Raw genomic sequence first — 22,294 nt, forward strand, 5'->3', positions numbered from 1 at the left:
GAGACCGATGGATGCCACCACCATGTGTATTATTCAACACAATCGTTTAATCAGAGGCAATAGATTTTGGAGTAGACCTACTACTAGCATGAATGAATGAAACATGGCTATTTATAGAAAATTATTTACCGGTAAGAACATTCGACCAAGGCACAGAAAGGGCCAGATGTCACTTGAACTGTGCTACACCATTAAGTAAATTCTTCCATCTCAATTCCACCATCCTTTACTATCTTTATATCCCTATAACCTTTCAGAATCCACAAACCTATTATTCTCTGTCTTGAATATATAATCCCTGAGCACAATGGTATGATATAATAATTTCCTAAACTCTTGGGAACGTGGTAATAGTCTGATTGCGCTCTCTTCACATCATATGAATTGGCCTAAGCCTTTACAGGAAGTGTATTCTTCCTTCGGTATGAGACTAACTGCACAAGCTGTTCATCAGGTTCAATATACAGTGGATTCCAGCTAATTGGGCCGTCAGTTAATCAGGGCAGCTGCTTATTTGGGCCAACTCAACATTGATGAACTCAGCATGGGGTGCATGGTGCAGCACCAATGTAGCGGAGGAAGAGTTGGGGTGCATTACCAGAGAAGGCTTATAACCTGGACTGTTCCACGTAGCCAACAAAAGGACAGGCATAGCTGGGGTCCTTGTGAGTGCCATGGCTACCTTTAAGTCTGGAGAAAGTGGGAGGAGCTGAAGGAGAAATTGTTCTGCCAGATGGAGGAAGGTGGAGTGGAACTCATTGTGCCTTTTGTTGAGAACAAAGTGGAGAACTTGAAGCCCTTCTTGATGAGGCTTAGAAGTGTATAGGGACTGGACATCCTTGGTGAAAATGAGGTGGTCAGGGCAGGGAATTGAAAGCTGGTTGGAGAGTATGTATTACAGATACACCAGGGGTCTGCACTGTTTTTGTTAACTTACAGCCAATCAAAAGATTTAGTTGTGGGATAGCATGCATCCATAATGAGACAGGGAAAGGAGAAGCAGAGATGTGTTTATTATTTCCAAAGCTCCATGGAAGAGGAGATAGTGCTTGTTGTCTGGTGTACAAGCAACGCTGTAATTATATTTAAAAACAATAGAATAAAGCTTGAGATTCATAGATGACTGGGATGAAGAAACTACTGGAATGCATAATAAATGAAGCTGTCAAACAGCACCAATATAAAAAACATAATAAAAATGATCAACAATGATTCTGAAAGGCTTTAAGGCAAGTTTAACTAAACATAGTTTTGGAAGAGATAATGAAGGAGTGGACAAGATCAAAGTTCAAAGTACATTTACTGTCAAAGTATGTATATATTATACAACCATGAGATTCATCTCCTGACAGGGAGGCACAAAACAAAGAAACCCAAAAGAACCATATAAAAAAAAACCGTCGAATGCCCAATGTGCAGAGAGGAAAAATAGGCATAAAAAAGGCCATTGAACAGCCAATGTGCAGAGGAAAAAAAACATATCATGCAAACAATAACCACAAACAAATAGGCAAGGGCAATGTAATAGGTATTGTATAGTTTCAAAAAACTAATGTGAATCTCCCAAATTCGATCTGAACAGAGATTGGAATATCAAAGTTCAAAGACTATTTATTACCAAGGTTCATATGTCGCTGTATACAATCCTGAGATACATTTTCTTGAGGGGATCCTCAATAAAACCAATAATCATAATAGAATGAATGAAAAACCATGGACAACCAGTGTGCAAAAGGCAAACTGTGCAAATACAAAAAGAATATTAATAAATAATAATAAATAGATAAGCAATAAATATTGAGAACATGAGATCAGAATCCTTGAAAGTATGACCAAATATATGAACAAATAGCTGAATAGTCAAAGGATTTGCTTAAAGTAAAATGTTAAAAAAAAAACCCAGAAGCCAAAAGAGGAAAGCTTTAAACAAAAAGACATAGTAAAATCATTGCAGGGATATCTTTAATTCAGGCCATTAATGCAAAATATAAATTTAGGCATGAGTAACTGTATATCATAATGTGCTATTGTCACTGAGCTAGCTTGGTGAGGTGTGGGTGGGAATGCATACTGCACAGATGAGAAATAGAACAAAATGCTGAGGACGATGAGAACTTGGCAGTGAATTGGTTAATAAATTTTATGTAGATAAGTGGGCAATGAAAATAGTAATACCAGATTGTTGCACAACTCTTGTTTTGAAGGGGCAGCCTGAAATTAAAATCCACTAGGGAAACTTACAAAAACTGTTGTTTTATTTTAACCATATAAAATAAACACCAATTTTTTTTTTAGATGTGTTGAAGTTGCAGTTTAATTCTCAAGCCTGTACACACTATTGCCTCCTTATTCAGTTACCACTCTATTTGTCAATCCGGTGTCACTTCTGTTGCTTCACCTACAAGTCCTTTTCCTGCTTTGCTAGATTTGTTCCCAGCAGTAGCTGATAGTTCTATTTGATAGCACTAAATTTTGATACTGTGGTGTTTGCCGAGCTTGGCAATTGGCTTGCGGATGTTTCATCTCCCGTTCGCTTGCCTCGGTCCTGACTGGCTACCCCCTACAGTAGTTATCTGAAGAGAACCATGTTTCTGATGACTGTTGTGCCTGTGCCTGGACCTCCGTGGTGTCCTTCTCAGTCTTTGTGTACTTAGAGCAGGAACAGTGGATCGTGTCTGTACACGTCATTCGGTGATTCTCTTCTGATAACTCTATAAACAAACATGTCAAGCTAGACGCCATCTATGAGCCAATAGAACTCAAAAGGTCAACTGAAGGGGTAGCCAATAGGACTGAGGCAAGCAAACGGGTGCTTTATAAATGCAATCACTTCCGGAGAGGAACAGCAGCAACTGTGCACTGAGGATATCACCTGGACTGGTGATGACCCACCCTGCAAGCTCACCCAACCTGAGCCGCCAGTATTCACCATCACTATTTCTTTTAGTTCCTTATTTTATCTGATAAATTTTAGGCACATCTTCCAATAAAATGTCCTGATAAATGTTATGGTTCATTCACCCACTCCTATTACCCTTGAGGATTGTGGCTGCGGGGAAATGGATTCCCCACACTATTTGTAGCCCTGAAAAGTTTTCCCATGAATTCCAGACCCTCATTATTGCTGCTGTAATCATGGTCCCCAACTGCAGATCACCTTGCAAACCAAACCATCTGAACACTGTGGTCCTTTGTAATCCTGATGGGTATTTCTGTCATTCTAACCTTCCTTCCTTTGAACCTGCAGTGTTCTGTCCTCCCACATTCAATCTTTTGTCATTAAACCTAAGGTTCAGGATAGCTAAGGGGGAGGATGTTATAGGAATAGAGTTGCTTGATGAACTAACTGTGCCATTGCTTCCTCCTTTCCAAAATCTAGAAGCAAGATACAGTTGAACTCAGAAGTTTACGTACACCTTAGCCAAATACATTTAAACTCAGTTTTTCACAATTCCTGACATTTAATCCTAGAAAACATTCCCTGTCTTGGGTCAGTTAGGATCACTACTTCATATTAAGAATGTGAAATGTCAGAATAATAGTAGAGATAATGATTTATTTCAGCTTTTATTTCTTTCATCACTTTCCCAGTGGGTCAGAAGTTTACATACACTTTGTTAGTACTTGGTAGCATTGCCTTTAAATTGTTTAATTTGGATCAAACGTTTTGGGTAGCCTTCCACAAGCTTCTCACAGTAAGTTGCTGGGATTTTGTTCCATTCCTCCAGACAGAACTGGTGTAAATGAGTCAGGTTTGTAGGCCTCCTTGCTCACACACGCTTTTTCAGTTCTGCCCACCAATTTTCTATCGGATTGAGGTCAGGGCTTTGTGATGGCCACTCCAATACCTTGACTTTGTTGTCCTTAAGCAATTTTGCCACAACTTTGGAGGTATGCTCATGGTCATTGTTCATTTGGAAGGCCCATTTGCGACCCAGCTTTAACTTCCTGGCTGATGTCTTGAGATGTTGCTTCAATATAGCCACATAATTTTCCTTCCTCATGATGCCATCTATTTTGTGAAGTGCACCAGTCCCTCCTGCAGCAAATCACCCCCACAACATGATGCTGCCACCCCCATGCTTCACGGTTGGGATGGTGTTCTTCGGCTTGCAAGTGTCACCCTTTTTCCTCCAAACATAACAATGGTCATTATGGCCAAACAGTTCAGTTTTTGTTTCATCAGACCAGAGGACATTTCTCCAAAAGATAAGATCTTTGTCCCCATGTGCACTTGTAAGCTGGAGTCTGGCTTTTTTATGGCAGTTTTGGAGCAGTGGCTTCTTCCTTGCTGAGCAGCCTTTCAGGTTATGTCGATATAGGACTCGTTTTACTGTGGATATAGATACTTGTCTACCTGCTTCCTCCAGCATCTTCACAAGGTCCTTTGCTGTTGTTCTGGGATTGATTTGCACTTTTTGTGCCAAAGTACATTCATCTCTAGGAGACAAAATGTTTCCTTCCTGAGCAGTATGACGGCTGCATTGTCCCATGGTGTTTATACTTGCGTACTATTGTTTGTACAGATGAATGTGGTACCTTCAGGCATTTGGAAATTGCTCCCATGGATGAACCAGACTTGATATCATTTACTGACCTCAATCCGATAGAAAATTGGTGGGCAGAACTGAAAAAGCGTGTGTGAGCAAGGAGGCCTACAAACCTGACTCATTTACACCAGTTCTGTCTGGAGGAATGGAACAAAATCCCAGCAACTTACTGTGAGAAGCTTGCGGAAGGCTACCCAAAACGTTTGACTCAAGTTAAACAATTTAAACGAAATGCCACCAAGTACTAACAAAGTGTATGTAAACTTCTGACCCACTGGGAAAGTAATGAAAGAAATAAAAGCTGAAATAAATCATTATCTCTACTATTATCCTGACATTTCACATTCTTAAAATAAATTAGTGATCCTAACTGACCTAAGATGGGGAGTGTTTTCTAGGATTAAATGTCAGGAATTGTGAAAAACTGAGTTTAAATGTATTTGGCTAAGGTGTACGTAAACTTCTGACTTCAACTGTATGTTGTTCGGTTTCGGCTTGTTCTTGTCCCACAGAACATTCTTCCTAGCGTAAATCTTGTCCCCCTCTTGCCGTCTATGCCTATGATACGTTCTGCCACTTCAGCAGCTTCCTGTTCCCTGGACTTGTCTTTTTCCAGTCCTGTCATTGCCCACATTTCTCCCAACAGGGGTCATGTTGAGCTGTCTCAGCCTTTGAACGTGCATTCAATCTATCTGCTTCGAACATCTCCCTCCTCTGCCTGGATGAGTCATAATGAGTCTGCTTCCTTGAGTGCTCACTTCCAAAAGGATGGGCTGCCTTAGCCACCCAGACTACTCCCAGCTATACCTCCATTGTCCCGGGATGGGTGAAAAAAATTGTTATTCCTGTCTTACTTGGGTCCTCCCACCTCCTCTTTTGCTGGGAGTTTGATGACTGTAGTTCTACCGTTTCCTACTTACACACCCATTTTCTTGCTATCTCTATTTTGGGATGCAGAATGGCACCAGTATTCACCATGTGTCCAGTGACTTTCATCAATAACTTGACCACATTTCCCGTCAGCATACTGCCATGTAAACCTACATTTTAATTCTGAAACTTACACCCCATTTCATTACTTCAAATATAACTTCCTCAACCTGATTTATTTTCTATATGATTCATGCACTCCCTGAACCACAGAATGATTTCACTTGTTCTCGCTTACCTCACTTTCAGTGAATCATCTTTTGCCATTTCCCAAAACTACACGTGATGTCACTTTCCTATTTAACATCCAGAAGCAGTGAGAGCTCTCTGCAACACGCTGATGCATTGTTCGCTGACTCATAGCACGGCATCCCTTCCCTGAGAAGGGTCTGTCCTTTTTCCAAAAATCCAAAGCTGTGCTGAACCGTCCTTGTCAAGGTGAAACAACAATTTACAATGATCACTACAATCTCCCTGTTCAGCCTGCAGTATGATCTATATTAAGCAGACTGGATGAGTGCTTTGTTCCCCCCCCCCCCATTCAGTATGCTGGCAACACCCTGAGGTTGAAGTTGGGTGTTATTTCAGCTGTCTTCCAATCCTTCTTTGACCTTGGCTTCTTACACAAGTCCTTCAGTGAAAACTCCAGGAATGGCACTAAACCTGTGGATAGGCACTGTACAAATTTCAGGGCTTATCAATAAGTTCACCAGTTTCAAATCATAAGTTAAATTCTTGGATCAGGGTGGTCAGCCATGATTCTATTGCTACTCTTCCTCTATATTCACCTCATTTGCCCCTTGAACTTAAAGCACTTTTATTTTTATTTCAGATCTGTTTTTTTTAAGTGTTCACATCCCTTCTGCTGGCACTAATTAGATTTTCCTGGGGCTAGCAGCTGGATAACGTACAGTTGTGCAGTCTCTGAGTGGTCTAGGCCACAGATCGTATAAAAACAACTGAATAGTTCCCAGCGTTACACAAAGGGCTCCTTTTGCATTTTAAGAGTCGGTGGTACAAGAGATTCTGTAGATGCTGGAAATCTAGAGCAACATGCAAAAAATGGTGGAGGAACTAGGCAGGTCAGGGAGCGTCTATGGAAGGAAATAAACAGCTGATGTTTCAGACCCAGACCCTTTATCTGGACTCATGATGAAAGGTCTCAGACTGGAACATCGACTGTTTATTTTGTTCCATAGATGCTACTGGCCTGCGGAGTTCCTCCGCTATGTTGTGTGTATTGCCTGGGAGTGGTAATACATTCCAGGTGTACCCTGAGGTGCAAGGTATTTCTACATGACAGTGTGTTGTGATCCAGATTGTCAAACATAGGATTAACTTAAGCGAGGCCTAATAATTTCACCCACCACTAATACCACCTCGTGCCATGCTCGTGCTTAGTTACCCAATCCTCTTCATTTGATCTGTTCTGAGCTCCCTTGGATCTGTATTAAAGATGGCGATGCACCGCGTTCTGTATTACTCCACTTTCAATCCTGACACCACCAGTTTTTGATTTCTTTCTGGCCCTTTCCTCACTGCTGCTCATTACTGTTAGCGTTACTGCTTTTTTTTTTTTAGCCTCTTTCTCTCTCACTCTGGCAGCTGGCTCTGGTTTTACACAGCTGTCCAGTCCACTAATGCGGTTTGGTTTCCGGGTGCAATATTTAACTTGATGATTTGAAAGAAATCTCTCAAATTGCTGCCATAGTTCCTATTTTTTTTGCATTTCTTCTGGCACTTTATCATTCTCGCCTTCAAAATGTTACCAGTAACAGTACAGAAGCATTTGGGTGAAAGGCTTATTTCCGTGCCTAGTGTAGCTTTGCCCTTTGATTGTATCCAGGCACATTGAGTTAGAAGTTACCAAGATGAGCACTTGGCTTGCAGGAAATGGGCAACATGGATTGTTTAAAAAGAATGTAAGAATCAGACTTATTAGGAGGATGGGAGATAGACTAGGTGTTTCAGTAACCAAATAGGAAATTATTAAGTTCTATCAGGGAAAATAAAGCAGTAATTTAACAATAGGAGTACTTTAAGCTTTTTGTTTATATTTTCATTGTGTTAATTTGATAGAGGCAGTGCAGGATATGCAGGTTCAGTCAGAAATGATCATTATCTTGGAGAGCTTGAGCAACAGGTGTCATCGCTGCTGTCCATACTTGAGACAGAGCGTGCTGTGGATAACACATCTCGGGGCTATCGCTGTGTAGATCGACGATGCATCAGAAAGGTAATGGTTGAGTTATCAGTGGACAATAGAGATGAGGTAGGTAATTCAAGGCACCTTGGCTCTCCCAGCAGTATTCATTTCTGAGTACACACGAGATTCTTCAGATGCTGGAAATTTTGATCAACTCAAGGTGCTAGAGGATTTAAAAAATTCAAAAAGATTTAAAGTACATTTATTATCAAAGTATGTATGCAGTGTATAACCCTGAGATACGTCTTCTCACGAACAGCCACGAAACAAGGAAGCACCATGGAACCTGTTCAAATAAAATATCAAACACCCATTGCACAGAAATGAACAAATTGCACAAATGGCAAAAAAATGAGTGAGAAACACAGAACGTAAAACACCAAGCCACAGTCATTGGAACAGTCCAGGAAGGCTCAGTTTAGCTCAATTTAGTGCTGTGGCGTTTGTTGACTGCACAAAATAGCAATAAAAAAAAAGAGTAACCAGAAACACATATAACACGAACCATGAAGACCAATCCATAAACTGCATTGATTAAACCTCGCTCAAGACCCACGAATCCAACACCATCGAGCAAAAAGGAGCAAGAGAGATCAGTCAAACGCAGGCACCTTCCTCTGGCAGCAGTGAGCGAGAGTGAGAGAGACGGGTCAAATTCAGAAAGCCAGGCAGCATCTACGGAGAGGAATTAACCACTGATGTCTCATGCTGAGACGCTTCGCCAGACTGGATAGGAAGTAGGAAGGAGCCAGAATAAGAAGATGGGGACAGGGATGGGTGATAGGTGAGGCCAGATGAGGGGAAGATGGGAGGGATGAAGTAAGAAACTGGGAGGTGATAGGTGGAAGAAGTGAAGGGCTGAAGAAGCCGCCTTTTGATAGGAGAGGACAGTGACCCATTGAAGAAGGAGGGGCACCAGGGTAGGTGATGGGCAGGTGAGGAGAAGGGAACCAGAATGGGGAATGGAAAGAGAGAAAGGGGAGAAATCACCAGAAGTTTGAAAAATCAATATTCCTGCTATCAGGTTGGAGACCACCTAAAAGGAATATGAGGTGTTGCTCCTCTAATCTGAGAGTGGCTTCATTGTGTCATTAGAGGAGGCCATGGACCAACTTGGCCTTCTTCAAAGAATGGGGTTTTCCTCTCCACCATCATTGAGGCTGTCCTCATCCACATCTCCTTCATTTCCCACACATCTGCCCTCCGCAGTTATATAGGTCCTTACTTACCACCCCCATGTCTCCATATCCAACACACCATTTTCTGTAACTTCCACATTTACAACAGAATCTCACCACTAAGCACACCTTGCCCCCTCATTCTAGGCTTTCTGCAGGGATTGCTGTCTATGTAACCCTTGTCCACTCGTCCATCCTCACCGATCTCGCTCCTGGCAGTTAATCTTGCAAGCAGGACAAGTACTACACCTCCTCTCTCACCACCAGTCCTTTCAGGTGAGGTGATACTTCAACTGCAAGTCTGTTGGGGTGATCTCTATCTGGCACTCCCCGTATGATCTCCTCTGTATTGGTTGAACCCGGCACAGATTGGGGGACTGCTTCGTCGAACACCTATGCTCCATCTGCCACAAATGGAGGGATTTCCTAGTGGTCACCAATTTCAATTTGACTTCCCGTTCCCATTCCAACATGGTGGCCCATGGCCTCCTCTACTGCCACACTTAGTTTGGAGGAATAACACCTAATATCTGTATGGGTAGCATCCAAGCTGATGACACAGGCATAGAACTTTGGGCAATTCCTCTCCCACCTTAGTCCCTCTTTTTCCATTTCCCATTCTGTTCCCCTTCTTACCCTCACTTGCCCATCACCACTTCTGGTGCCCCTACTTCTTCCCTTTCTTCCATCGTCCACTGTCCTATCAGATTCCTTCATCAGCCCTCTACAACTTACACCTATCGGCTCCACTTTAACCTCCACCTCCCACCCACCCACCTACCTTCCCTCTCAACTATCATCTGTCAGCTTATAATCCTTCCCCTCCCCTTTCCTTTCCAGTCCTGATTAAGGGTCTCAGCCCAACACGTTGACTGTTTATTCCCCTCCATAGATGCTGCCTGATTTGCTGAGTTCCTCCAGCATTTTGCCTGTTTCTGAGTGCCAGCTAGAACATGCAGCACAATGGGTAGTTCGACTGTATAGGGAGGAAGGGATGGTGAAATAATTCAAGATCAGTTAAAAGTTCCTGTAAATGTTGCTGTCATTGTAGTTTGCAGAATTGAATGATTTGAATATGTGGCTAGGCATTTCCCCTAATTTCCGTGATACATGGGTGTAGGGAATACAAGAACAATTAATTAAAAGAAACAATTGAAAAATAAGCTGGTTCTATTTTGAAAGCAAGAACTTCTTTTGTTTGCATGATATATTTTTATTGCTTTTCATCTTGCAGGCCTTTTGGATTTGGCTGCATTTTATGGAGAAAACAGCTTGAAGAAGCTCTGTGAGCAGACCATTAAACAAGGTATTTCTGTGGAGAATGCCATCACTTTACTCTCTGCTGCAGTAAAAAATCAAGCAAAGGTAGGAGATCGAAACTAAACTATTCTTGTTCAACATGTTCATTATAATCCTTTTATCCACCTCATTAAATTAATAAAGTGAAAATCTTTTCAGTTCATTGCAGTATTTTCAATAATGGAGGGAATTAGGCCCACCTGAGATGTTGACATATGTTTGTGAGGGCTAGCCAATTATTTCCTTCACATTGAACACCTTTTCATCCTTGAACCATCTTATGTTACTCTTCATCATAAATCTTGACAATCTCTTCTGCTCGAAGAAGAAACTCTAATTCTGAAGCTAAAATTCCTTATCATTTCTCTGATCTCTTGTCTTTTCTATGCTCATCTTATACAAGGCAACATATGTTCAAATAAACTACTAAACGCCTCATTTTCCTTTCTTGATTACTACATCAGATAGTATTACTAACATTTAATATTATTAATATTTTTTTCGATTTATTATTTGACAACCCCACTCCTTATCCAGACTCCACTTCTGGAATATGTCCTTATTTCTTCAGATAAATACAGGAGTTTTAGGTCAGATAGCATTGTCAGAGAGCAACAGAGAACTTTTTAGGTTAATTGATGTGGAATTCCAAGCCTTCATTCTTACAATCAGAATTCTTTCTGTCCCGCAGTCATAAAATGAACAAGGAGGAGGTTGAGCTCCTTGACCATGCTCTGCCTTTCAGTAAGATTAAAGCTGATGTAAACTTTAGCGATTGCTGTACTATCAGGATATGCTTAATTCACAACAATCCTTGTTCCCTTCTGGTCCAAAACTTAATCTTTATTTAATTAATTGAACTTTAAATTCCTGAGTGACTTGATGGAATTTGATCTTGAATTCACTGGTCCATCCAGTGTTCCAAAACCTTGTTTAATGGTTAGGGCCCATGGCATAAAAAAGTTTTGGGACCCCTGGGTTCATGCCTCTGGGTTACTAGTCTGTAATACATACTGTACTAAAAGATTAAATTCAAGATCGTGAATGGAGTTTGAGCGGTGTGAGCTGATGCTAAGGTTCTGATGTTATGGAACAGTTATTAAGGTCACAAATGACATCCTATCAAGGGCAAACTGTCCTTTCTGAATTTTCCCGATATGTGTGCTGCTCTGGTGCAGTGGACTTCCAATGTTTCTGTACAGTTATTTCATTGAATAGAACTTGACTGGGCTGGTTCAATTTCAGTAGCATTTTGCTAGATGGAGTAGATGTAGAGAGAATGTTTCCTGTGTTGGGGGAGTCTAGAACCAAAGGACACACACAGGACATGCCTTTAGAACAGAGTTGAGGATTAATTTCTTTAGAAATCCTATGTGTTATGGTCTTGCCTCTCCTGGTGTTCCTCCACCTCCCCCTGAGGATCTATTTTTGGCCTGTTCCTCTTTCCCACTGACAATGCTGTCTCTGTGCAGCATCATCTGAAAATGCTTCTGTGTGCTGGAATCAGTCAGCTCCACCTCATGAGCAACTTTCTTGAAACCTCTGCAGCTTCTAACTTTATGGGCTATTTGTTCGACACTGAATAAACAAATTCCTCCAGCTGCTACATTTACTGGTGGTCATAAATTCCCTCTCTTTCTGGCAACTATTAAACCTAGATCAGACTATTCATGAACTTGTGCATATATTGGACCTCAGATGAAATCTGAATGACACCATCAATACAGGGATCACCCTTTTCCACTTCTGCAAATTCACCTGCTTCAGCTTGGGTGCTGAACTCCTTGCTGATGCTTTGTTTTATCAAATGTTTGGTTGGCCTCTCTTGTTCTATCCACTGTAAACTTGGGGTTTTTCAAAGTGGACACTGATCAAAGCTGTACTCGTTTATAAAGGCTCTGTACTCACTGATGTACATTCCGGACTTAGATCCTGGGCAAGCAAACCTAAGTTTGTATATCTATTCCCTCATTTCCAAGTTCTCTCAAGGTGTCACCCCTTCCAGGGTCTACAAACTGCAGTGTTACTGCATCATCTTCCCTCCTGGATGTGCCAGTTCAACTTGCACCATCTGTATTTGATATGCCTTCTGTTGCCAAGGCCCTCTGTGGAACTTCTCTTTAAAATCCTCTGCCTCTACATTTCTTCCCTCTATTTTATGACGCTTCTATAAAACTAGCCCTGCCAAGCATTCTGATTTTTTTCATGTGTAGATATTGTACCTTTCAAGTGCCTAAGGATCTAGCTATACTGGTTGTCATAGTCTTCTGATCTTCCCTCATCTTCTGATAGGCTCATAGGCTATATTTTCCTCACACTTTGTAATGGTTTATATAATTCCATTATGAAAGATACCATTGAATCTGTTTCCACTATCCGTTCAAGCTGATTACAAGAGCTCACTGTGCAAATAAATGTTCCCTTGTACTGGTTCTTTTTACCCCCTTAAGCATGTTAACTTTGTTGTCTGGTTATTGACTTCCTCAGCAACTGGAAATGGAATAAGGAAGAAGAAATTCAAAATAGTTAGCAATTTTCAAATTTCTTTGAAAGCTCCTTTAATTCTCAACTTTAATGTAAAATCCCCATTTAAGCTAGTCTCTTCAGACCTGAAGTCCTTCAGGTGTAGTGTATTCTAGAAAATCTCTTCTACTTCTCTTTTAAAGCATTAAACATCTGTACTGATGTTGTCCAAATGGAGTGCTGCAGTCCAGAAGTAATTTCATCCACTTTAGTAAAGGCTTCATTTTATACTCTACTCGAAATACCATGGATTACATTTACTTTTTAAACATATTCACTTAAGAGTTTCAAGTGTCTATGCTCCCAGTTGTTCAGTGTACTTTAAAAAATTGTGTGATTTAGTTAATAGTGCATGAATTTCCACTTTGCTGCATTATCTACCATTGCCATTTCAGTGCTCTGTGTTCTTCTGAAATCTTGCTATCATCAATATTTGTTCACTAGGTTTGAATTTTTCCCATCTTTCCAGACCTGAACACAATGTTCCAGATGTAGGCTCTCAGAGCTTCAGAGAATCTCTTCTCACAGTGCAGATGGAGGAAAGAACTAGATCATCTGGAGTGGTTGGTTCCTTAGGAATGCTGTAAAGAGGAGAGGAACAGGTGTATAATAATAGCATTTTGGGGTGTTGGAAATTGCAAAAATTGACCTATTGAATGTGGAAGATGGATGAAAGGTGAGGTCAAGGAAAATCTGTGGAATAAAGGGGAAGATAAAATCATGGGAAGTTGAGGCCCCTGTCAGTTGTGGCGGAGAGAATCCTTCATTAAGGAAAGACATTTCTGGATCAATGTTATAGAATGTGACATCAGAAATGAGAAGGAAATTGAGAGATTGTAATCCTTTGGGGAGAGTGGGGTATTATAGGAAGAGCAATTACTATATTATGGGATGCAGTGGCATGTTGTGAGGATATTAATCACTAGCTTACATACACCTGAAATGGAGAAAGTTGAAGGGGGGAAGATACAGAGATGAATCCCATGATTTGGGAAGTGTAGAAATTGACAGCCAAGTTTCCTCCAGTTATAAAAAAAAATATGGTTCACTATCTTCTACACTTGGCCAGTTTTGTATCCATGGGACCTTTCATTTTGACTTCTCAAGTATTTCCATGTGGCTAGTAATTTTGCTTTGAATTATGATCTGTAATATTTCAGGACACAGGACTAAATGACCTGCAGCTGCAAGGTTTTGAATAACATTGTAGCTTACTTTGTCCTTTGGCATTCCCATATCCAAGAAGGATTGGAAAGTGTGACCAGAATTTCTGCAATTTCATCCCTACTTTTCTTAAATTTGCTTTACATCTCATCTGGTCTTGGTGACCATCTTTACTTTGATTATTATAACGAAAATATATCTATTTAACCAACTTTGATCCAATTCAATATTTCCACTTTCTCCATCCTTTTCTCCTTTGAAAGCTGTTATATCCATTCAGTACATCATCCACATTCTGACCTTTATAGGATCTTCTTTGTTCCTGTTTGCCACAGACTCAGACAATTACAGGGCAGAAACAGGCCCTTTGGCCCATCTAGTCCATGCCAAACCGTTTAAGCTGCCTACTCCCATCAACATGCACCCAGAGCATAGCCCTCCATACTCCTACCATCCATGTTCTTATCCAAACTTCTCTTACACATTGAAATCGAGCTCACATGCACCACTTGTACTGGCAGCTCATTCCACACACTCACAACCCTCTGAGTGCAGAAGATTACCCTCACGTTCCCCTTAAACTGTTCACCTTTCACTCTTAACCCATGACCTCTATTTGTAGTTCTCCCCATATCAGTGGAAAAAGCCTGCTTGCATTTACCCTAACTATACTCTATCAAATCTCACCTGAATCTTCTACATTCCAAGGAATAAATTCCTAACCTATTTAATCTTTTCTTATAACTTAGGTCCTCAAGTCTCAGTAACATCCTTGTAAATTTTCTTTGTACTCTTTCAACTTTATTTACATTTTTTTCTATAGGTGACCAAAACTGCATGCAATACTCCAAATTAGGCATCACCAAGGTCTTATACAACTTCAACGTAACATCCCATCTCCTGTAGTCAATACTTTGATTTATGAAGGCCAATGTGCCAAAAGCTTTCTTTATGACCCTATCTGCTGCCACTTTGATTGAATTATGGACTTGTATTCCTGGAACTCCTTAGTGCCCTACCATTCACTGTGTGACTCCTACCCTGGTTGCTCCAAACAAAGTGCAACACCTTGCACTTGTCTGCATTAAATTCCATCTGCCCAGTCTCAACCCATTTTCCAGCTGGTCTAGAACCTGCTGCAAGCTCTAACAGTCTTCCTTGCTGTCCACTAACCAACAATCTTGGTGTCATCCGCAAACTTGCTGATCCAGTTTACCACATTATCATCTAGACCATTGATATTGATGACGAACAGCAACAGACCCAGCATCAATCCCTGTAGCACTCCACAAGTAACAGGCCTCCAGTCAGAGAGGTAACCATCTACTACCACTCTCTGTCTTCTCCCACAAAGCCAATGTCTAATCCAATTTACTACCTCATCTTGAATGCCGAGCAACTGAACCTACTTGACCAACCTCCCATGTGTTAAATGCCTTGCTAAAGTCCTCGTAGATAGCATTGCCTTCATCAACTTTCCTGGTAACTTCCTTGAAAAACTCTAATAGATTGGTTAGACATGATCTCCCACGCACAAAGCCGTGCTGCCTATCCCAAATCAGTCCATGTCTTTTCAAATATTCATTTATCCGGTCCCTTAGAATAGCTTCTAACAACTTTCCCACTACTGGGAATTATAAACTCAACAGTTTATAATTTTCTGGTTTATTTTTAAGAGTCTTTCTTAAACAGCAGGACCCCATTAAATATCTTCCAATCTTCCAGTACCTCTCCTGCCACTAAAGATGATTTAAATCTCTCTGCTAGGGCCCCTGCAATTTCTGCACTTGCTTCCCACAGGACCTAAGGAAACACCTTGTCAGGCCCTGGGGATTTATCCACCCTAATTTGCCTCAAGACAGCAAACACCTCTATAATCCGTACAGAGTCCCTGACCTCGTTGCTGCTTTTACTTGCTTCTATAGACGCTGTCCATATCCCGGGTAAATCCAGATGCAAAAATTTAAGATCTCTCCCATCTCTTTTGGGTCTTGTATCCAATAAAATGGCTACTAAGTGTCTATCACAAACAAGGATCCCAGCAACGATCCCTGCAGTACACCACCAGTCCTAGACTTCCAATACCACCTAACACCTTCTATGTGCCTTAGGCTTCTGGACTAATTAATCATTTAGGGCCTTGTCAGCCAATATAGACAATATCTACCACCATGTCTTCACCATTCTTCTTTTATTTTTGTTACCTCATTAAAAAATCCTTAATCAAATTAGTGAGGCAGGATTTTCCCCTGCACAAAACCATACTATCCTTGGTCAGCCCCTTTGTTTCCAAGTGTACATAAATCTTATTCTGTAACATTTTCTCCAATAATTTCTGTATTAGATGTAAATTGATCTGGATGTGTTGCTTTGGGTTTATTCCTGGTGCATTTCTTAAATAATAGAACTACATTAGTTATCCTACAGTCTTCTTGTAACTCATCTGTGGTCTCTGAAGATGCAAACATCTTCATTAGGATCCCAGCTATCTTCTCCCTTGCTTCATGGGATCTCATCTTACCCTGGGGAATATATTAACATTTATACATCTAATGACACTTAACACTTCCTCCTTCATACTGACATCAACGTCCCCTCCCTGAACTCAGTTGTTTCTTGCTTTTCTCATTGGTAGATAGACATAAGAAGAGTTAATTTAAACCTTGCCACATAACCTGGCTGCACATAATTATTCCTTTAGTTCTAAGGTGACCCATTTTCCCATGAAATACTTATAGAATGTCTTGGGATTCTCCTAAATCTTACTTGTCAAGGATATTTGGGGCAGCACGGTAACGTAATGATTAATGAACACTATTACAGCGTCAGCGACCCGGATTCAAATCTACTGCTATCTGTAATGAGTTTGCACGTTCTGCTTGTGACTCCTCCGGGTGCTCCGGTTGTCTTCTACATTACAAAGATGTATGGGTTAGTAGGTCAGTGAGTCACATGGGTGTAATTGGGTGGTGTGGGGTCGTTGGACTGGATGGGCTATCTACATAAAAATAGAATAAATTAAGTTTCATACCCCTTTTTGCCCTCCAATTTTTTTTCTTAAGTTCTCTTTTGTACACTATATTCCTCACCTTGCTCAATTCCAACTGCTTATACTATACCTATCTTATTGCTAATTGCCGACGGGACATCAACCGTCTTGACTTCACCACACCCTGTTCCAATTCCAACCTCACTCCTTCCGAATGCTCTGCTCTCCACTCCCTCCGCACCAATCCCAACCACACTATAAAACCTGCTGATAAGGGGGGAGCTGTTGTTGTCTGGCGTACTGACCTCTACCTGGCCGAGGCACAGCGACAACTCTCTGATACCTCCTCTTATTTACCCCTTGATCATGACCCCACTAAGGAGCACCAGGCCATTGTCTCCTATACCATCACCAACCTTATTAGCTCTGGGGATCTCCCATCCACTGCCACCAACCTCAGCTCCCACACCCCGCACTTCCCGTTTCTACCTCCTACCCAAGATCCACAAACCTGCCTGTCCAGGTAGACCTATTGTCTCAGCTTGCTTCTGCCCCACTGAACTCATTTCTGCATACCTTGACACTGTCTTATCCCCCCTTGTTCAATCCCTTCCCACCTATGTTCGTGACACTTCTCACGCTTTGAATTTTTTCAATGATTTTAAGTTCCCTGGCCCCACCGCCTTATTTTCACCATGGACGTCCAGTCCCTATATACCTCCATCCCCCACCCGGATGGTCTCAAAGCTCTTCGCTTCTTTTTGGATTCCAGACCTAACCAATTCCCCTCTACCACCACTCTCCTCCGTCTAGCAGAATTAGTTCTTACTCTCAATAATTTCTGCTTTGGCTCCTCCCACTTCCTCCAAACCAAGGGTGTAGCCATGGGCACCCGCATGGGTCCCAGTTATGCCTGCCTTTTTGTTGGCTTTGTGGAACAGTCCATGTTCCAAGTCTATATGGGTATTCGTCCCTCTCTTTTCCTTCGTTACATCAACGGCTGCATTGGCGCTGCCTCCTGCATGCATGCTGAGCTCATTGACTTCATTAACTTTGCCTCCAACTTTCACCCTGCCCTCAAATTTACCTGGGTCCGTTTCCAACAACTCCCGCCCCTTTCTTGATCTTTCTGTCTCCATCCCTGGAGACGGCCTATCTACTGATATCTACTATAAGCCTACAGACTCTCACAGCTACCTGGACTATTCCTCTTCCCACCCTGTCTCTTGCAAAAATGCTATCCCCTTCTCACAATTCCTCCGTCTCCGCCACATCTGCTCTCAGGATGAGGCTTTTCATTCCAGGACGAAGGAGATGGCTTCCTTTTTTAAACAAAGGGGCTTCCCTTTGTCCACCATCAACTCTGTTCTCAAACGCATCTCTCCCATTTCCCGCACATCTGCCCTCACCCCACTCGGGATAGGGTTCCCCTTGTCCTCACCTACCACCCCACCAGCCTCCAGGTCCAACGTATAATTCTCTGTAACTTCCACCACCTCCAACGGGATCCCACTACTAAACACATTTTTCCCTCCCCCCCCCCCCCCCCCCGTTTCTGCTTTTCGCAGGGATCGCTCCCTACGCGACTCCCTTGTCCACTTGTCCCTCCCATCCCCTTCCACCGATCTCCCTCCTGGCACTTATCCTTGTAAATGGAACAAGTGCTACACCTGCCCTTACACTTCCTCCCTCACTACCATCAGGGCCCCAGACAGTCCTTCCAGGTGAGGCGACACTTCACCTGTGTGTCGGCTGGTGTGGTATACTGCGTCCGGTGCTCCCGGTGTGGCCTTTTATATATTGGTGAGACCCAACACAGACTGGGAGACCATTTCACTGAACACCTACGCTGGGTCCGCCAGAGAAAGCAGGATCTCCCAGTGGCCACACATTTTAATTCCACGTCCCATTCCCATTCTGATATGTCTATCCATGGCCTCCTCTATTGTCAAAATGAATCCAAACTCAGGTTGGAGGAACAACACCTTATATACCGGCTGGGTAGCCTCCAACCTGATGGCATGAACATTGATTTCTCTAACTTCTGTTAATGCTCCTCCTCCCCTTCTTACCCCATCCCTGATATATTTAGTTCTTTTTCCCCCTCCTTTTTTTTTCTCTCCGCCCATCACTCTGCCTGTTCTCCATCTCCCTCTGGTGCTCCCCCCCCTCCTTTCTTTCTCCTGAGGCCTCCCGTCCCATGATCCTTTCCCTTCTCCAGCTCTGTATCACTTTCGCCTTTCCAGCTCTTAGCTTCACCCCACCCCCTCCGGTCTTCTCTTATCATTTCGCATTTCCCCCTCCCCCCACTACTTCCAAATCTCTTACTATCTTTCCTTTCGGTTAGTCCTGACGAAGGGTCTCGGCCCAAAACGTCGACAGCACTTCTCCCTATAGATGCTGCCTGGCCTGCTGTGTTCCACCAGCATTTTGTGTGTGGTGTTGTTGTTTGAATTTCCAGCATCTGCAGATTTCCTCGTGTTATACCTATCTTGTGCTTCTTTTATTCCATAATCACACCTTCAATTTCCTTTATCATCCAAGGTTCTCTAATGTTGCTGTCTTTGCCTTTCTGGAACACTTTGCCCTGAACTTCCTTTTAAAAATACACCATTCAGGAAAGTTATTAAAAAGGGGAAAAATTCACAAATAAATTATGATGTATAGTTAGGCTGAAGTTAAAAATATCATAGGCTTACTATTAACTTCAAAATTCAGATAATTAAAGAAACTTTTCCTTGGTATTTTCCCTGACATATGATAGAGATTAGTGTAAATATACCAAGATTTTTTTTTAGCTGTGTTATTTCAGAACATAAGATTATGGCTAATCTAATGAATTTCCTTTGGATAAATGATGTGCTGAATTATTTCTTTCAGGGGTTGGAAGAATTTTGCTTTAAGTTCTGTGTCAATCATTTGACAGCTGTGACACAAACTCAGGGCTTTGCTGACATGGACCATGAGTTCCTAAAGGACTTCATTAGCAAGGCTGGCAAGCATGGAGCATTTCGGAACTGAGGCAACAACTCAAATTTCCAAAGAAGATGATGCTTTGATTTGGAAACGGAATATAGTTTGTGGGGAGGAGGGTGAGGTTCTTTATGATGCCCTTCTACCCTAGTTTTTCCACTGTCATCCTTTCAGCTGCCACCTTTAGCAGGAGTACACCTTCATAGATACCTGCTGTGGCTTAACTTTTAAAAGGTTATTCATTTGGTGGTTTTCCAGTTGAATTCCCTGCTTGGAATCATTAGATCTACCAAGCAGTTGCTGTACTGTGATAATGCAGCCTGGCCTTGCCTGCTTTTTTCCCTTTGCTATAAAGCACACATATAGCTGCTGCAGCAATCTCAGAAATTAAACTGGGATCGACTAAGTAGGTATGCTTCATCTATTCATTGAGAAGGGGAGTGACCCAGGCGTTACTTGCAAATTTGTAATTGTCTGCACTAATTACAAAACAAAATAATCAGGTCACAAAATCGGTCTCTCCATGGGACTACCGAATCATAGCTAAAATGCAATGAAAATTAGGAACTAAAACATCCTTTCAGAAATCTGCTTTGTGATTCATTCAGAGATTTCACATTAACTAGTCTAGCAGTCATTCTCTACACACTATCTTACTACTGCTGGAATGTCAGCTATGAACAATAGTTGGATCATTTGGAATAAATGCACTTTTATGCTGTCTAAAGCAAAAGCAGAGCTTCACCTTTCTCAACCAATGATATTTCTTACACATCAATTTTTGTACCTCTGCTTTGATTGAGCAGCTGGAGTCCACAATTGGACCTTTCCACCTGATTGATACCAACATGTTTGAAATGTCTGACGTTTTAAACCAGGATATATAAGGAGACTTCATTGCAGTCCAGATATTTTAATAATTACCTTGGAATATTTCACACCTGAAAAATCTTCCTCAAAAATTAGTACCATAGCTCCTTGGATAGACTTTGGTTCTTTCTTTTGGGTCATTTACATTTACTTAGTTGTGATGATTTGGCTTTCCAAAATTTTAGGAGGTATCCTCTACTGCCTTGTGACTCATTTTACAATGCATGACTAATTAAGCTTCCTGTTTGAACTACCGTATATCAAAATTTATGAGTATTAGATCAACTCCTTCTCCAAAGTTTCTCCCAGCACCTACCTACATTTCATCAGACAAACCAAACAGGAAATCAATCTTAATTTCCAAGATCATAAAGTCGAGAGATGTACTAAGTGAGGTGTACTATAAAATCTATTACCCCAATCAAGCTCCTTTCCTTAAATCATCAAGCAGAAGTCTAGCCGAATTGTATACTTTCTGGCCGTAGATCAGTTTCTACTTTTAAGCTAAGTTTGATTACTTTATCAGACTTATTTGAAGTTTTAATATTCATGCAGACTTGAGAGACACAACATTACAGGCAGGCTTGCACTATATTTTGTTTCAATCTTTACTCCTAATTTAAAATGATATAGGAATTTTTAAGTAATTGCTATTTTGAAATTATCTTAAAAATTTATCAGGTCAGCTTTCCTCTATAGACACTGAGATGAGTAGGACTAATATGGGTATTCCTCAGTTCACATAATATTTCAAACTACTGTTATGGACAGGAAACAAAAACACTAAGATGTTGAATGACCATTTAATGTGTGTATAAATCAGACCCCATTAGCAAAGGTTTTAATCACCAGTAAGAAGCAAATATTGAAAAATACTACTAATAGTAGTTCACTAACATGAAACAAATGGATTTAATGACTGGAAAATGTATTTATAATCTAGAGGACCAAATTTAGAATTTTATTGTCTTAACTGTTGCAATGTAAATTGTTTTGGCATTTTATATAATGGTGACTCAACCTATGTCAAACATTTCATAATTGTAACAGCATTTTCATTTTCAAAAGCTATTTTCAAATTTAAGAATTCTGTATGCTTAAAGTATGAAGTTAGCTTTGAAATTGGATGTTAATATTAAGACTATATAACATTAATTAAAATTAAAGTGGCAATCAAGTTCTGTGACAAATTCATTACCTAAAAATAAAGGATGAAAATGCTTCAAATTTGTAAAAGTTACCTTTTATTATTGATATATATTCAAAGCTTGATGCATTCCACGCAATATATTTAGCAGCTACCTCACCAAGAAACTCGAATAGGTGTGGTGTTCTGGATGCGTCGGACCAAACTAAGGTATTTTTACTCTGGTGCTGAATATGTAACTAGCAGCCTTGCATTATGAGTGGTTTAAGTATTTTCTAGAAGCAATTATCAGACTGTAGTAATTCTTGCAAACTGTAGGTTCAGTGATGATTCAGTTTATTCAGGACTCGGACATTTTGGTGTCAGCAACACTGATGACAGAATTTCCTTTAAAAAAAGATATTGAGTGGGGCCCAGAGTAACCTTCTGGATTGATTACACTGATTGAATATATGACAATTAAAT

General features: G+C 41.1%; 1 protein-coding gene across 3 annotated transcripts in view; it reads left to right on the top strand.

The window, feature by feature from the left end:
- LOC140727945 (RCC1 and BTB domain-containing protein 2-like) overlaps positions 1-21,909 on the top strand; it is a 109,734-nt gene extending 87,825 nt beyond the window's left edge. For 2 of the 3 annotated variants that reach the window (XM_073045947.1, XM_073045948.1), the window contains 2 exons: positions 10,099-10,229; positions 19,720-21,909. In XM_073045947.1, coding sequence (XP_072902048.1) covers positions 10,099-10,229; positions 19,720-19,860 — 272 coding nt within the window. In that variant the 3' untranslated portion in view covers positions 19,861-21,909. The remainder of the gene's footprint in view (positions 1-10,098; positions 10,230-19,719) is intronic. The other variant, XM_073045949.1, reaches the window with a different exon arrangement.
- The last annotated feature ends 385 nt before the right edge of the window (positions 21,910-22,294 follow it).

Source organism: Hemitrygon akajei, chromosome 5 (assembly GCF_048418815.1).
Source record: "Hemitrygon akajei chromosome 5, sHemAka1.3, whole genome shotgun sequence".
NCBI classification, from domain to species: domain Eukaryota; kingdom Metazoa; phylum Chordata; class Chondrichthyes; order Myliobatiformes; family Dasyatidae; genus Hemitrygon; species Hemitrygon akajei.